The sequence below is a fragment of the Hypanus sabinus genome, chromosome 18 (genome assembly GCF_030144855.1).
Source record: "Hypanus sabinus isolate sHypSab1 chromosome 18, sHypSab1.hap1, whole genome shotgun sequence".
Taxonomy (NCBI): Eukaryota; Metazoa; Chordata; class Chondrichthyes; order Myliobatiformes; family Dasyatidae; genus Hypanus; species Hypanus sabinus.
The window spans coordinates 18288998-18307277 of NC_082723.1; the positions used below are offsets into that span (position 1 = coordinate 18288998).

At 38.7% G+C, this 18280-nt stretch overlaps 1 protein-coding gene across 8 annotated transcripts in view; it reads right to left on the reverse strand.

The window, feature by feature from the left end:
- Positions 1-116: 116 nt before the first annotated feature.
- Positions 117-18280, reverse strand: part of rapgef1a (Rap guanine nucleotide exchange factor (GEF) 1a) — a 170099-nt gene continuing 151935 nt past the window's right edge. For all 8 annotated transcript variants that reach the window (XM_059993778.1, XM_059993774.1, XM_059993772.1 and 5 more), the window contains 5 exons: positions 16930-17008; positions 16575-16676; positions 12156-12253; positions 6362-6490; positions 117-5939 (listed from right to left, as the gene is read on the reverse strand). In XM_059993778.1, coding sequence (XP_059849761.1) covers positions 5789-5939; positions 6362-6490; positions 12156-12253; positions 16575-16676; positions 16930-17008 — 559 coding nt within the window. In that variant the 3' untranslated portion in view covers positions 117-5788. The remainder of the gene's footprint in view (positions 5940-6361; positions 6491-12155; positions 12254-16574; positions 16677-16929; positions 17009-18280) is intronic.

Here is an 18280-nt window from a genome sequence, read left to right on the forward strand (position 1 = left end):
ACCACAATACAAAATAATTGAGACAGATCTAAAACTAAGATGTAACATGTATTTATTAGCATGTGTTAACCAGTCTCATTTAACTAGGACCCATATCTAGATTAAAGCAGCCACCATTTGAAAATGTAAAAATCAATCATTTATTAATGGTTTGTGACAAACAACTGTGGTCCTCAAGTCAGATGGTTATTAATAGATGCCGTACATTATGTTGGAACTCCAGAACACTTAAGTGACCAACTACTTTTTTTAAAAAATCAGCCTGCAGCTGGTGCAAGTTCAACCCCACAACTGAAAGTAAGGTGCTTTGGTAAGGGCTTATTGATGGCCCTACATGTGGAAATGTCCCATGCTCCCTTTTATTTCAAACAACTTAAATCAAAATAATTGTTAAGAAATGTATTGTTTCACAATGTACAAGCTTAGGTCAAAAGTTAGGAAAAAAAAAACTAGTTCTTGGTTGTTGAATCCACATCCACAGAAAATCAAACATATACAATACACTTCCAAGTGCATTTTATTTCCTTTTAGGACATGAACAGTTTCCAAAACTGACAGACCTGTCCTATTTCAGATACAATTTACTGTTAAAATTGAAATAGTTCATATGCTTATCATATATAAAGCTTTAGTTTCTTCAGGAAACTCTACATGTTTAATTTGTTTCTTCAGATTTCAAAAGGAGAACACAAGAAAATAAAATTATAACTGCCAACGTAATGTACCACTTAAGGGAAAAAGTTTCTCCTTTTTCCAAAAAGGATGTTGATCACTTACCTAAATTTAACTGCTGATCTCTTAGCAAAATTCAAACTCCAGAGAAGTCAAATGTGCAAGGGATCATTAGGCCTTAAACATAACTGGTCCTGCACTTTAGAATGGCCATGATAATTTTCAGTAAGTTCATTTCTGATTAGGAACTATCAATGTGACATTTTACAAAGCTGAAGTTTATTCTATGCAACATATTAACACCATTCTCCTTTCAGAACAATTTTCTTTAGGGCTTAACAGCTAGGCACTGGACATTCTTACTACTAAACTACTGGCATTCAGTCTGACAGTCATCAGAAAATATAGTTTGAATACATTTGTGTTAGTTCTGCACACAACCATCACAATAAATAAATAGCTGTTCATAAGCAAAATTCACTCAAAGCCTAACAATCTGGATCTCATCCCTTCCTGCTACTTGAAACTGCCTAAACAGGGGGAGCTATAAATGTAAAGTCCTAAATATTTTTATTAATTGTACTGGTTAATTATACCATTCAGCATTAACAACATCCACATAATATGACAGCAACTGATCTAAGAAGTTTTCAGTTCCATTACTTTAGAAAACTGCAATAGAATTTGTAGGTAATTTTCCATAGGAAATACTTTAACCTGGCTGGGCAGAAGAAAATTTAATGAAATTCTAAAGAAAGCAAATGGAATACAATTCAGATAATAAAAAAAAACTGAGCTATGATTCAACACATGATCTTCATGATCTAAGACAACAAAATGAACTATATTGTACACTATCTACTAATTAAATGAGCAGTTTATCCTTTCCAAACTGCAACACTTAACAACCCTAAAATACCTTGCACTTCACCCAACCACATGTGGAAGTTAGATGCTTAAAACATAGAAATTTCTAAACCATGTCAGATTTAAATTGATGTGCCATTTTACCAAACAGAACATCGCAGAGCACCATAATAATAATGCTAAGGCCGATGCAACTTGCTGTTATAAACTTAAGATTTTTCCTAAACAGCACAAGGTCGGGCAGGGGCGGGGGGATGTATACTGTCCATTGCACAATTTCAAGTGAAGCAGTTCGTGCCTGCAGCAAGGAAGGCCACTGTGCCACGGGAATGCTGGGCAATGACCATCTCCAATGAGAGTCTTAACAATCTAACTATGACAGTCCATGCCATTAGTTCAGAATTTTAATGAAATACTATGGCTACAAGAATAGGACAGAGGGTAGGCACTCTACACAGCAAGTGACATCCCAAAGCCTCTCCACAATTTGCAAGGCAGAAATTGCGAGCATGAATACTCTCCAGCAACTTCTCAAAAGTAATTAGGAATGGGAAAATCTGATGCCTAGACCCGCCTCCCAAAATAATTAATACATTTAAAAAGGCAGCTTCGCATTCAGTTAATTGAAAAGGTGCGCAAGAGTAGAAGTAATTTCATGTCTTGAAATACCAGCACTACATACCACTGAATTACTACTGGTTTTCACTGTTCAAGAGTAAAGATTGGAACTTATCTAATAAAAGCTGGAGTATGGCCTGAAATACTGTATCAGGGAATTATGAAATACATAAGTTTAAAGAATCAACACAAGTTAAGCATTTAGCCCTCATGTTCACTCTACTCTTCCAATAAGGTCATGACTAATCATTTAGCTCATGCTACTTTCCTGCACTAACCCCATTCCCTCATGATCCAACAAGCCAAATACTTCAGCTTGAACACTGGTGACTGATCCTCCAAGTTTCTACAGACGTTTCTCAAAGTCACAAACAGCTGAATGCTTATTTTATGACTAACCCTCACCAGTTATCAACTAGCAGAAACATCAACTGTGCATCCACCCTCTCAGACCAAAGGGCATCCTCACCACTGATCCTATCAGTCAAAGAAATTAAGCTAGTGAACCTGCACTGCACTCCCTCCATAGACGGAATATCTGTCCCCGGGTAAGAACAGAATTGTACATGATTTTCAAGGTGTGGACTAGACCATTTTTATAGTATCTATCAATTGCAGCCCAATGGTGCTTTAATGAATCAGGCATGACAAAGTGGTGGAGAGTGTTTAGTTCACCATGGGGAATCCTTAATAGAAAGAGCTGAGTGATAAAACAGAAATAAACAAATAAAAGAAATGTCAACAGAAAACAATGACTAAAAGCAGGAAGGGGAGGTCATAATACTGGGAGCAAACGTGGGGAACTAAAGAAGAAGCATAAGGAGTGGTGTCAGAAAGGGGCAGCATTTTCAATAGTAATATTAGCACAATTAAAAATACAGTAAAATACTATATTGACATTACCTCATGCTCAAGTAAACAGGAAATGGTAAGTCCATTTTCTACAGCTGATAGACTGCAGCTACAGAAAACTAAAAACCACACCATGGTAAAAAAACTGTACAAAATTAATTAAAAATAGAAAACTGAATGAATTGCTAACCTTTCCAATTCTTCCTAGTCTAGGATCAATGGTGTACAGAATTTGTTAAATAAAAAGGCTTAAGGCTGATCTATAGATACAAAACAACACAAAAACTGATTCTTCACTTTGCACAATCATTCAACCTGCAAGCCAGATATCACAAGCCTATTTAAAATCTCAGTGTCTATCACAAAAATAAAACAAAACCTGGCTTATGTATGAATTCATGTTCTTTAAAAAAAAGTTATTTACAATGTCCAAATACTGGTATTCTAGTTAGTGCTATCCTTCAAAGTGACCATTCATTACAGCACCCTTGGTATTTCAGGCTGAACCCTTTACTTAGGGAGGGAAAAAAACATGCCTAACTGCATGCTGTGGCAGAAACTTAATGAACCCCTGCCTTCCTTGTTGCTTTGGCAGGAACTCAACACTAATCCCCAACATGTACTGGCTTGGGGTGAAAAGATTGAAGGTTGGGGCAAGCAGTGGGATTACTCAGTGCAAAGATGCATCTTGGCTAGAACAGCAAGTAACCTCAATTGGCAGTGTTTGAAAACCAAAGTTTAATGTTTCTCAACAACTGCTGCTGGAAGTGGATGAAAACCGCTATCTTCTTCCCTCTCTTCATCCTCCCCCTCCCCACAGAGCACTTACTACCCCAGAGATCTCTTATGATAACAAAGACATAGCGGAGATGAGAATGAAGACCCGTGCTAATGTCTTAATTTCAATGCCTATAAAATATCTGAATGCAAAGCTACTGTTACCAACTGAAATTCAGACAAAATATGGCTAGTATTGATAACCTGGGACATATTTGATTGCTCACACTTTATCATCACTATTTAGATCCAATCTTCTCCTAAAGAGAGTTGCAAATAGAAGAAAATTATCCTCTGATCAAACTATATTTTATGATTCATCAATAGGGAAGTGGCAACACTTATCTTTGAACTAGCCTCTTCTGAATTTTCCATGATTCAGTTAAAAAGAAAGTTACTATCTACAATTTGTTAAAGAAATTAAAGCCCTAATTAATATTCTTAATCAAGTTGAAATTACCATTGTCATTGTAGACAACATTTGAGAAGCACAGATTTATAAGGAAATAATTTTGGCCAGGACTTTTAACCTTCTTACTGAAATTCCAAGAACTTCTGACATTAATTTATTACTAGATAGTTCAAATGATTTTTGTGTTCATACTTCAAGTTATCAAGAATGACTTGGACATTTTAAAACCAAATCATCTGCTAAAGAACAAGGACTACAGCAACAACTGTGCTGAAAATTTTGACACCTGTTTGGTTCAGGAAGAACCAAACTCTATCATCCCCATTTCTCTATCAACAATCATTTAGCACATTTCAAGTCTGCTGTTGATAGATGAACTAAAGGCTAATCCTATCCAATAATAGAATCAGTAGCGTTGAAAACAACCAGTAAATTTCTGTACTTTGGGGTTTTATGTTGGATTTCTAAGCATGACCTTATCTGGACTCATGCCAAATATTATTGAGGACCACTTTTCAACACCCTAAATGCTAGAAGGTATAACATCACTTCAGGCTTATCCAATGATTACTGCAAATAAACAAGCATGGTATGCTTCCTTTGCAGACGTGCAAACTTGGACAACATTAATAGCTTGATGGCTAACAATTCAAAGCAAGTAAAGGTGACATTCTGCATTGTAGCATCCATGACTAACAGTAAGACCTGACAACTAAAGCAAGTTCATTGACTATTTGAAGGGTTAAAAGAATTAATTTGTGGACTCACTATATACAGAAACTCCAGACAAATTCCAACTTTTAGTTATTATTTTAAATGCAGCTCAGATTCCAGCAATGAACTGAGATAGTCCTTAAAAATGTTTAGACCTTAAAAAGGAGAGTCCATGCAGGAAAGGTGAAATAGCATCTGATGCATTTGATTATCTTTTATCTGAAGCTATGGAACAACTAGGAGCCACCCCTTGCCCTTTGAATACCATCCTGTCCAAAACACTTCAGAGTCTGCTTTCTAATTAGCTTGCACCATTCACCCCTCCCACTCCCAATCAAAACTTGAATTACTGGCATTCAGTCATACAATACACATGCAAAAAAAAATCCAATACAACACATCAAACTAGACATCTATTATTTACAGTGAGCCAGTCTTTCTCCTACAGTACAGAATTATACTTTAAGGTTTTCTGTGCAATTGCTAGTACCACTATTTGTTATTCTATAGACAAGTCCACTACCAATGAGTGAACTGCCGTACCTTTATACCCAAAAATCTCAGTCTCCAAAGCAGAGTTTACCTGCGGGTCAGTCTGGGTATGCTAGATAAATTTGAGCTGTATGAGTGGGTCCAATGATGGACACTTGAAACAGCTTGGCACAATGGTAGGAAAGGAAACTGAATGCAGGCAATGGCATTAAACTTGGAACATTTCCCTAGAGTGCTGCCACCCGTTTTATGCTCTTTCTGAAACGAAGCTCTTAAGGTGTAGCACCATGGCATGAACCATTCTCTGTAGCTCAGTTACATAAAGCAAGTCACTTAATGGGGTTCATTAGCTGCCATCTAAGATCAAGCCTCCATGGTTAAATCCTAGGTTTTTTCCTCCCGCTCCGTTTTCCGTCGTTGAATATTACGTGGTTTGATTTTTAATGAGAGTTCCCACAGTGCTTCCTCTGCAAGATGGTCTCCAAAATCATTGAAGAACATAACAATGTCATCGATGCGTTTTAGTTCATAATGACTGAAAAATGAAAATGTTAAATATAACTTTCAATATTAAAATTTTAATTGTATTATACAACAGAGGAGATTTTCACATGAGCTTAGTACTACATTAATCACTCTATAGACAAACTATCATGAGAACTGATATGCACTGTGTTCATATCAAAATTTTTATCTGAGTTATGTGGTTAAAGAAATCATGTAATGAGACCATATCTTTCCTTAAGGGAAGAACGCCACTCCGATCTACTTCCTTACGTCTCCCTGTGCCCCGCTACAAACTAAAAATACATCTGGAGAGAGCCCTTGGATTTTCTTTGCTTCTTAAGTATCACAGTACATTTAAACAGTGTCTTTTACCTCCTTTTAAAACAACATCAGATCTGAAAACTTACATAATGATATCTTGGCCACACCTTTAATACTATGAATACTTACATTTGTTGGAAACGTCGCATACTATCCAAGATATTAAACTGCTGCCATCGTTTAGAAAAGTTGATCTTTCCGTCAATTAGATCTGGGTTGCCAAGGTGAACAAATGTCAGGTCTTGTAGTATAAGACCTCTGTAGAAATAAAATCAGGGCAAAGATCAAAAACTTTCTGTGGGGTACCTGCACATTACATATGGCTTCTGGCTGAATAAAAAACAGAAATTAAAATTAATTATTAGCACTGTTTTCAAGAAGTTTGTAAACCACATTGTTCTAATTTCATGGTTTACCATATAATAAAAGCCAATCTGCAGCATACAACAAATCTGGGCAACCATGTCCCCCCCCCCCCCCCCCAAACTGTCTGCAGTCACCTGTCGATTCACACTGATACATTAGCTCTCAGGGCAAAGAATTATAAAGATTCGCGTCAGTGATGAAAACTCCACACTTTTGAAAGCCCTGTCCCTTATTCTAAGCGCCTCTACTAAGATCAAAGATTAACATTGTCACATGCACATCAAAACAGTGAAATGCATCATTTACATCAAATGAAACCAGTGAGGATTGTGCTAAGCAGCCACAAGTGTCGCCACGCTTCCAGCACAAAATGAGCATGCCCACAACTCATTAACCATACCTGTACATCTGGAATGAGACAGGAAACCACAGCACCCAGAGGAAATCCATATGGTATTGTCATGGACAGAATGTACAAATTCCTTATAGGCCAGCAGCAGGAATTGAACCCCGAACTTAAGGGCTGACACTAAGGTGATTGTGCCAACTGTTATGTTACCATGCCACCCTAGGCAAATCATTTTCTCAGCATTTACTCTTTAAAAATGTTGTAAGTTTCAATGAGATCACTTTCCATTATTCTAAATTTGACCCAATACAGACTTAACTGGAAGCTCCATCCACGTTATACTCTTTAAAGTGCTATATTGAGAGAATTCTTCACTGTAGAACACACGTGAGAAAAAAAGAACCTCCTATATCACCACTGTATTGCAGAAAGCTCTGCTGTGAATCTAAACACAATATGAAAATGACAAAATAATCTGCTTTACTGACAATGATTGTCTGATACTGGGTAAGAAAAAGCAATGCTGAAAAGTAATGGAATCAGAGCTTCAGTTTATAGAACATAGAATAGTACAGCACATTACAGGCCCTTTGGCCCACAACATTGTGCTGACCCTCAAACCCTGCCTCCCATATAACCCCCACCTTAAATTCCTCCATATACCTGTCTAGTAGTTTCTTAAACTTCACTAATGTATCTGCCTCCACCACAGATTCAGGCAGTGCATTCCACGCACCAACCACTCTCCGAGTAAAAAAAAACCTTCCTCTAATATTCCCCTTGAACTTCCCTCCCCTTACCTTAAAGCCATGTCCTCTTGTACTGAGCAGTGGTGCCCTGGGGAAGAGGCACTGGCTGTCCACTCTATCTATTCTTCTTAATATCTTGTACACCTCATGTCTCCTCTCATTCTCCTTCTCTCCAAAGAGTAAAGCCCTAGCTCCCTTAATCTCTGATCATATTCCATACTCTCTAAACCAGGCAGCATCCTGGCAAATCTCCTCTGTACCGTTTCCAATGTTTCCTCATCCTTCCTATAGTGAGGCAATCAGAACTGGACACAGTACTCCAAGTGTGGCCTAACCAGAGTTTTGTAGAGCTGCATTATTACATCACGACTCTTAAACTTTATTCCTCGACTTATGAAAGCAAACACCCCATAAGCTTTCTTAACTACCCTATCTGCCTGTGAGGCAACTTTCAGGGATCTGTGGACATGTACCCCCAGATCCCTCTGTTCCTCCACACGACCAAGTATCCTGCCATTTACTTTGTACTCTGCCTTGGAGTTTGTCCTTCCAAAGTGTACCACCTCACACTTCTCCGGGTTGAACTCCAACTGCCACTTCTGCATCCTATCAGTGTCTCTCTGCAATCTTTGACAATCCTCTACACTATCTACAACACCACCAACCTTTGTGTCGTCTGCAAACTTGCCAATCCACCCTTCTACCCCCACAACCAGGTAATTAATAAAAATCACGAAAAGTAGAGGTCCCCGAACAGATCCTTGTGGGACACCACTAGTCACAACCCTCCAATCTGAATGTACTCCCTCTACCATGACCCTCTGCCTTCTGCAGACAAACCAATTCTGAATCCACCTGGCCAAACATCCCTTGATCCCATGCTTTCTGACTTTCTGAATAAGCCTACTGTGTGGAAACTTGTCAAATGCCTGACTAAAATTCATGTAGATCATATGCACTACCCTCATCTATATGCCTGGTCACCTCCTCAAAGAACTCTATCAGGCTTGTTAGATATGATCTGCCCTTCACAAAGCCATGCTGACTGTCCCCGATCAGACTGTGATTCTCTAAATGCCCATAGATCCTATTTCTATGAATCTTTTCCAACAGCTTTCCTACCACAGATGTAAGGCTCACTGGTCTACAATTACCTAGACTATCCCTACTACCTTTTTTGAACAAGGGGACAACATTCGCCTCCCTCCAATCCTCTGGTACCATTCCCGTGGACAATGAGGACATAAACATCCTAGCCAGAGGCTCAGCAATCTCTTCCCTCACCTCATGGAGCAGCCTGGGGAATATTTTGTTAGGCCCCGGGAACTTATCCATCCTAATGTATTTTAACAACTCTAACACCTCCTCTCCCTTAATATCAACATGCTCCAGAACATCAACCTCACTCATATTGTCCTCACCGTCATCAAGATCCCTCTCATTGGTGAATACTGAAAAGAAGTATTCATTGAGGACCTTGCTCACGTCCACAGCCTCCAGGCACATCTTCCCACCTTTATCTCTAATTGGTCCTACCTTCACTCCTGTCATCCTTTTGTTCTTCACATAATTGAAGAATGCCTTGGGGTTTTCCCTTACCCTACTCACCAAGGCCTTTTCATGCCCCCTTCTTGCTTTTCTCAGCCCCCTCTTAAGCTCCTTTCTTGCTACCCTATATTCCTCAATAGACTCATCCGATCCTTGCTTCCTAAACCTCATGTATGCTGCTTTCTTCCACCTGACTAGATTTTCTACCTTGCTTGTCAGCCATGGTTCCTTCACCCTACCATCCTTTATCTTTCTCACCGGGACAAATTTATCCCTAACATCCTGCAAGAGATCTTTAAACATCGACCACATGTCCATAGTACACTTCCCTGCGAAAACATCATCCCAATTCACACCCGCAAGTGAATCCTTATAGCCTCATAATTTGCCCTTCCCCAAATAAAAAATTTCATGTCTTCTCTGATTCTGTCCTTTTCCATGATAATGCTAAAGGCCAGAGAGCAGTGATCACTGTCCCCCAGATGCTCACCCACTGAGAGATCTGTGACCTGACCCGGTTCGTTACCTAATATTAGATCTAGTATGGCATTCCCCCTAGTCAGCTTGTCAACATACTGTGAGAGGAATCCATCCTGGACACACTTAACAAACTCTGCCCCATCTAAACCCTTGGAACTAATCAGGTGCTAATCAATATTAGGGAAGTTAATGCCACCTATGATAACAACCGTTATTTTTGCACCTTCCCGAAATCTGCCTCCCAATCTGCTCCTCGGTATCTCTGTTGCTACCAGGGGGCCTATAGAATATCCCCAATGGAGTAACTGCTCCCTTCCTGCTCCTGACTTCCACCCATACTGACTCAAAAGAGGATCCTGCTACATTACCCACCCTTTCTGTAACTGTAATAGTATCCCTGACCAGTAATGCCACCCCTCCTCCCCTTCCCCCCTCTCTATCCCTTTTAAAGCACTGAAATCCAGGATTATTGAGAATCCATTCCTGCCCTGGTGCCAGTCCATTCTCTGTAATGGCCACTACATCATAATTCCATGTATGTATCCAAGCTCTCAGTTCATCACCTTTGTTTCTAATGGTTCTTGCATTGAAGTACACCCACTTTAGCCCTTCTACCTTTACATCCTTTATTCTGCTTCTCTTTCCTCAAAGCCTCTTTAAATGTTAGATCTCTTTAACTAAAGACAATTCTACCAGGGCTCCACATCCACAATACTGCACTAAGGAGTTCAACGCTTGTCTCTAGTATGACACTTTGGTCAAGAGATTGCAGTACTTCCAAAATCATTTTTGAGAGCACAGTTTTTAAACTTAGACACTCAATGTCTTTCCAAGGAGATGAATATTCACCTTGGCACTAAAACAGCTTTTTCAAAGCTCCATAAATGACTGGCTGCCAGACCCTGTACAATGTTTATTTCAGTTGTGACACTTATTCTTACAGCATAGACACAGTCTTAGCCATGGAACAGTTGAGGTTCCAACCTCTAGCCATCAACGTTCAGGGCTGTCAAGTGTAGCCAGGACTACTAAATCTGACTACTTTTAACATCCTTAAAGCATTAGATTAAATTAGGGCATACCAAACAAAAATCAAAATATTGCTCAAATAAATTTCATATTTGTAAGGATAAATATAACTGCATTCTAAAATCAATTAAAATTATTAAAAATTTAAATTACTTCGCTATTTACCTTCTCCACTGAGCCAACATTTTCCATTAACATGAATGAGTGCCGCTATGCTTTACAGGTTTAACTCAGAACAGGGTCATGGTCAGATTTTTGTGCCTGAGCGGGGAACTGTACAGAAGTTGCAATACTCCATTAGACACCTCAAGGGGTTCACTGAAGCAGCCCAGGCTGCAGGATGGATGATATCATTGCTGATACACATCATGGCCAACATTAGAAACTAGGACTTTCATGACAAAGTACATGGCATTCCTATCATTAGTACTTGCTGAGACTAACACTGCTACTTGGCCCATTGGGTCCATACTGGCTTTCAGATAAGCAATCTGATTTCCCTGTAACCCAATTTCTTTCACTTTAATTTGTCTTTGCAATCTACTTGAACACTAAGAGGTAATTTTAGCTGTCCAATGGATTGGGGGGAAAAAAGGTTATTTTGGAGATATAAGGTGAGATGAAGTCACCAGAAAAATAAATGACAGTCCCTGTTAGCAGCTCTTTGATGTGCACAGTTGTGAAAACTTGGCCCTGTCTTGAAATTGTTACTGGGAAGACAAAGTACATCACAGAATAACAGAAACGTATGGTACAAAAGGTGGTCACTGAACTCCTACTGTCTTACAGTTATTGTTAACTACGTTCTCCTCGTGACCGCATATGGGTTTCTTCCGGGTAATCCGGTTTCCTTTCACATTCAAAAGTCATGTGCCTTTGGGTTGGTAAGTTGTGGGTGTGCTATGTCGGCACTTTGCAGGCTCCATCACATTCTCAGACTGCTTTGGTCATCGATGCTAACGACACTTTTCACTGTATGTTTTGAAGCTTTGCGACAAATAAAGATAATTTTTAATCCTTTAATCTTAAAAAAACAATAGTGAGGCAATTTTTCTTGTTTGTATTTTAAAATTAACAATAAAAAGGAAGAAAATGTGGCTTTGTAGCTATGGAAAGCTTGCACTTTATATAAAGTCGCATGCAAATAAGTGTTTTAAAAATGGCTGAATTGAGAGTTACCGTCTAACCTGTTGGATGACTTGCTGTGTATCCATCAGTATCCAGATCAGAGTCTAACAATTCAGGTCACAGAATCAAATGCCCCTTACATTCATCACTACCAGTTGCCTGAAGTACTGAAGGTGCACCAGAGGGAGGTGATGGGCAAGTGAAGAGGAGGCAGGTGAGTGCAGAACCAGAATGGGGAATGTAAAGAGAGAAAAGGGGCCATTTGCATACTTACAGGTAAGGTATACAGGGTGGTTCCACCTCTGCCAAAGCAGCACGATATGCTCGAAATGAAGAGGAGCTATCAATGAGTGTGCAGTATTCAGCCAGGCCCTGAAAGTAATTGGAGTATATTAGTTTGTCCATCAATGCCACAGCAACCAGTGGAAGTCTGAACTTTTTTCACAGGCTCAATAATCCAGGAATTTAAGGCACTTAGGAATGGACACATGACTTGCTTCACCACAAGGCAAACCTAAATTAAACTTTATACTCAAGTTAGAAGTACAATAGTCCCATTACAATGAATAATTGTAATGGGATTACTGAATTCTGATTTGAACAAAATGCTATCTCGTGTCCATGTGGGAATTTTAAAGTTAAGATTAGCATTCAGAACTTAGGTGAGTGTGAACAAATGCCAAATTTCAATAATACAAAATCCAAACAACTATTTCAAAATGAATGCAGAAAAACGCATGAGTAATCAAAATGAAAGGGAATTGGCCCATGGAAAGTAATAGATTGAATATTTCCCTCTGGAAAATAGATTGCAATTGAATTAAGTACTGCAAACATGTTGTCTTACTTTCATCAGAGAAGTACAGGAGACACTTGAAATTGATCAGTGGAATGTTCAAAATAATCCAAAGAACGCAACTCCAAGTGGGACCGTGAAAGGAAAGAGCCTACTTATTCACAAGCAAAATTGGACAGATTTGTTGTAGAAAAATACAGTAGACTGTGGTTAATTGGGACACATCGGGACCAGTACATTTTGGCCCAATTAAGCAGCTGCTCCAATTAGTTGAAGTTTCATGCAAATAGTTATAAATTTTAAAAAAAGAGAAACTACTGGTTAACTGAGTATCAAATTATGTATTTAAATGAAATACATCCACTGTACACTGTGTTCTTTTGTTTGACTCCAAATGAACAAAATGAGGGCAAACACCTAGTGCAGATAATAAACTGCCTTTATATAATGTTTCAGAGGAATGCATCTTCCAAATCATCATTCTCATTGGAACATTTAAGATGATTGTCAATACCTTCAAATTCTTTGTAGTTCCTAACTTAAAGTAATGAAATCATTTCCTTTTCACTCCCAGGTATTTTTGAAATTTCCAAGCCAGAATGCTTGAGTGAGCCACAGTGAGCAAAACAGTTCTGAATTGTTTTGCTGCTTATTTCTCAACAACTATCAGTGAGAAAAACCAGTGCTTTTTAAAAACAAACGCATGCAACTTATGTAATTTAAAAACTTCACTCTAAGGATAGTGCAGTGACTAACTGTCATGCAACTATGATTGACTGATGCTAGTTAGAAACTATTCAGCGGCTGTCTCCTGTCCTAATTAAGTGCATAGTGTCCCAAATAAAGTAAGGGAATCCTGGCTATTTTCTGGATTATTTTTGTTCCTTAAGAGTTGTCCCAAATAAGCAGCTGCCCTGATTAACTGATGGCCCAATTAACCGGAATCCAATGTATATTTTTGGATTAGAAGAATGTGATCTACGTCAGGCCAACTGCTGATATGTTTGCAAAGGGAAACAAATAACTGGCCTTGTAGTTCGAAAAACTCTGCAGAGCTAGGGCTTTCCTCACCTCCTGTCTGTGTCTATCATTAGCTAAGATACCAAAATTTGATTGCTTTAATTAAACAGTTTCTTCATAGTTATATCCATAAAACTGTAAGAACAAAAGGCAATTAATTAGATGCTATTTTTATCCAGTAATTCCTGCAAGTGCTTAAACACACACATAAGTATCGAGAAATAAGTCACCCATTTTCTTCCAAGTAAGTGACAAGAGGCAACTGCTATTGTATTTGGCCCCTAGGCAATACTGGCAAATTCTACTATTCATTCAATTTAAATCCAGTTTTATGCAGTACTGATTTCATTTTTCAATTTTCTCTTTTGTCTCCCTCATATTGTATTTTTCCCATTTGAGGAGTAAGGCCCTGTAAGGACCATTTACCCACATCCAAAGAGGCAGATAGGTTAACAGCCAAGGATCAGTAACCTGATTAGCCCCCCTGCCTCATCATGTTTGCAGTAGTGCTAAGGCTAACCCACGAAACTGGGTAATCTTATGGAGATATACAAAATTTGAGGGATATTTAGAGAGGGTGAATGCATGCACACTTTCAGCTCAGGTTGGGTGAGGCTAAAGGTTTAGGATGCAAGGTTTAAGGAGAACCTGAGGGGAAACTTCTTCACTCAAAGGGTATTGTAAGTGCGGAACAAGCTGACAGTGGAAGTAGTGTACGTGATTCAAGAGGGGTTTTGATATGTACGCGTATCAGAGGGGCTTGGAGATATATGGTCCAGGTGCTGGTAGATGGGACTGGGCAGATTAGGTCAGCATGGACTAGATGGGCTGAAGTGCCCAGTTCTCTGCCATATATTCACCCAGCATTAGCTGGTGAGCTCACCCAGTTAGAGCTCAGGTTTGTGGGGAAGGACAGAATTCCAAAAGCTAGTTATAAATTTGCCTGACCTGGCATGGCCAATTCATCAGGGCATTCTGATTTTGCAAAGGCTTTGAGACTAACAGGCACCTTCTTCAGAGACAAGATAATGGGGTATCAGAGTTTAAAATAAATGGAAATGCATAAATGGAAATGGTAGTTTCCCTTAGTTGCCAGCACTGGAGGAAGCACAAGTTACATACAAAGATTAAAAATACTGAAGAAATTGCTGGAGAAACATCTTGCATATTAATTCTAGTAGTGCATAATACAATATTGTTTGAAGCAGAAATCATGTTAACAAATTGGAGTAAACTGAACAGTAGTCAAAAGAACAATCTACACAATGACATTGGGCACAGGGGGATTAGGGCCACACTTTACTAGATAAACACTAGTATTGGATAAGCAAGGCTAAATGTTTCACTGTTGCAATTTCTATACAGATCCACTTTTGACTGGATCAGGTTTCAGGGCTACTGAGTGCCCTGTGGAGAGTTGATTAAAATCCAATCTCCATTTAAACAGGTGTGTTTGCCTGAAGCCAGAGTCCACTTATCTTTAATAGCTCTCTCCCCAGGAGAATAGCTACTGTTTATCTTTGGACAATTGGCAAAAAAATTGCCATAGCACTTGCTTGTGAGCATAATGAGCTTCTTGTGTGGCGAGAGGTGGTACAAAGAAAACCCAGCTGAATTAATCATCAGTTCAGCTCATTTTAGAAGAGAAATGTCACCATCCTCTTGAACGCAATTAATCTTCACTTTATTAATCTTCTGTCTCTATAGTTTATAGTAAAAGGGCTCAGTAGCAACTTTTGTCATCTCTGCAGTTTAGTCACGCTTGGCACAGACATTCAAAATACGTTCTCATAATCAGCATTCAGGAAACACAGTCTAGCTGTGCCATAGGCTTTAAAATCAGCCATGTACCAGCATCTGCTTGCACTATGATGCTAGGAGTTAGGCTTGTAATACAGAAGCATCCTGATGTTAACAAACTTCAACAATACTTTGATGTTCACAACGTTTGCTAGTAAGATTAAACCTAGTTCTGATAATACTGTGTACTAAAGTTTGGCATCAGTTACTCAAACTCAGTCTTCCCTCCAGACATTGTTTTATAAAGTGTCGTGAGTAAAGATTAAGTTGCCACTTCAGGCAACCCACCACATTCCCTTTAAAAAAAGCTACTTCAAGGTTAGGTTTAAATTACTGTTGTATAATTTGCAATGACCTCATCTTCCATGGAGCTTTGTTCCTCAATTTGAAGGATACGCATGTGTCAATGACAATATTGACCAATTTCATCATATTATGTAGTACACAAATGTCATTAGCCACATATGCCTGTCAAATCACCTATATTGAATCACAAATCACCTATATTGAATCTAATCCTGGGGAGTGAGGGTGGGGGAAAGCATTCCAATGTTATCAATCCTTCAATTCCATCAAAGTTTAAAGAAAATGCATTAACGTAGGTAGATGTCACCATATACTAACGGAATTCATTTTCTTGCAGGCACTTAGAGAAAAATAAAAAATGTATCAATCTACAAAAACATAAACAAAAACTGAGAGCATGAGACGTAAAAGAGTGCCTAAGTATCTGTTGGTCACAGAATATATTCAAGAGTTGTGGCTCAGTGAATCCAGTACATTGTTCACCACTGATTGGTAATGATTCACCATTAACTATCCGGTTGGATTTTGTAATTCGTACACTATTCTATCAGTTCTTTTTCAGACTTCTTTTTCTTTCCAATGAGTGTTTTACATTGAAATATACATTCAGGTACTCATTCACAAAATGTCATACAGACACAACACCTATAGAAGACGCAATAACACCGGGGAGACTGTCACTTCAAAAAGAACTTTTAGTGCACTGAAGGCACTCTGCAAAAGTGAATCAAATCATTAAGAAATGTCTTTAAGAGTCAAGAGAAAGCTTACCTCTGAAGTCTGCTTCTGCCATTCTAGCCTCCGGATAGGTGCTGAGTCCAATGCAGACAATATAGCCAGGTATGAATTAAAATTATTCAGTTTGCGTAAGTGCTAAAAAGGAAACAAAAAGTTTGAATTTCAACATGTGCTGCCAGAATTTCAAAGTTAAGAGTTAAATGGACAATATGTTGATTTCACTATATACCACATATTTTTCTAGCTATTGATCAAAGTGGCAAGAGATTTAAAATTAAATTCTATTCTTTATATACATCTGTTTTTAGCAAATCTTACAATTTCAAGCGTAGCGACAGCAGAGAAATGTTACAAGAAATGCAAATTAAACTATATACCAGGTACAAACCTTCATGATTTTGATAAACTTGAGGAGTAACCGTTCGCGATCTTGTGCCTTTTCCTGCTGAATAATTATTGACCTCACCCTGAAAGACCAGAGGATTTAACATAAAAACTGGTTCTCAATGGATAACTAGCATCCATTCCTGAACACTCACAATGGTACCAAGAAAATACATCTGGCTTAGCTGCAATACTTTGCAGTCACTCAGCCTTGTTAACACACATTGCTTAAGTAACATGTGGTGAACGGGTATTAGCTTAAGAGACTGTGGAGAAGCAGACATGGCTCACAAGTTCATGACAGCAAGTGTATCGCTTTGCCAAAGTAGTATTGCAGTTAGCTACATTATTATAGCTCGGGGTAAAAGAGCTCAGAGTTGAATTCTGACGTCATCTGTAAGGAGTTTGGACGCCCTCCATGTGGAATATGTGGGTTCCTCCTTCCTCCCACCCTACCCTGAGTGCTTCAATTTCCTCCCACAGTCCAAAGACATATCAGTTAGTAGGTTAAATGATCATTGTAAATTGTCCCATGACAAGGCTAGGATTAAATCGGGGGTTGTTGGGCAGTGTGGCTTGGAAGGGCCAGAAGGACCTATTCTGCACCATCTCGCTAAACAACAAAATAGTAATGAGTAAGTCTTTTCTGTCACAGTTCTCCACAATGTGAGACCTCAATATGAACTTGTTGCTAAAGACAGCAAAAATCTGATAAAAGGGGGAGTGAAAGTACTACAGACAAATCATCATAACGTCCTTTGGTGTTTTCATATATGTATAAAGAATAATCTTTAATTAATTTGCAATGTAAAGGACTCAGACCTGGAGTCTTAAATTTTAAAACCAAATCTAATCTGCTCAATGCTGAACAGCAGTTTTGAAAGTCTTCAGCAGCACTGATGTACACTCTGTTCCTGTCAGCAGGAACCTTTTGGTATAATTTCACTGTATTTCCCAATTATTTCCTCTGCAACCCTCTTACAACATTAATGGATACAGTTTGACATGACATTAAACTCTTCTTTCCTGTTCAACTCTGTGCCTACGTCTTGGTTTAAAGCAACTTGCCAACCACCGCCCTCTCCACCACCAAAGAGTCGACCACTTCTGCCATCTCCTTCCATCTGGACCTTTTGCTCAGATTTCCTTTCTGTCACCTACTTTTCATTATAAACTGCTGACTGATATTTCAATTTCTTTGCCTTAAATCCTTCCCATTCTCTTCAGTCCTGATACAGCCAGTAAACCTGAATGCCAAAGATGAGATAACTTGGCAAACTAACTTTTAGCACAAAATTCAAAATAAACTTCTTATCAAAGTATATGTATGTCACCATATACTATCTTGAAATTCA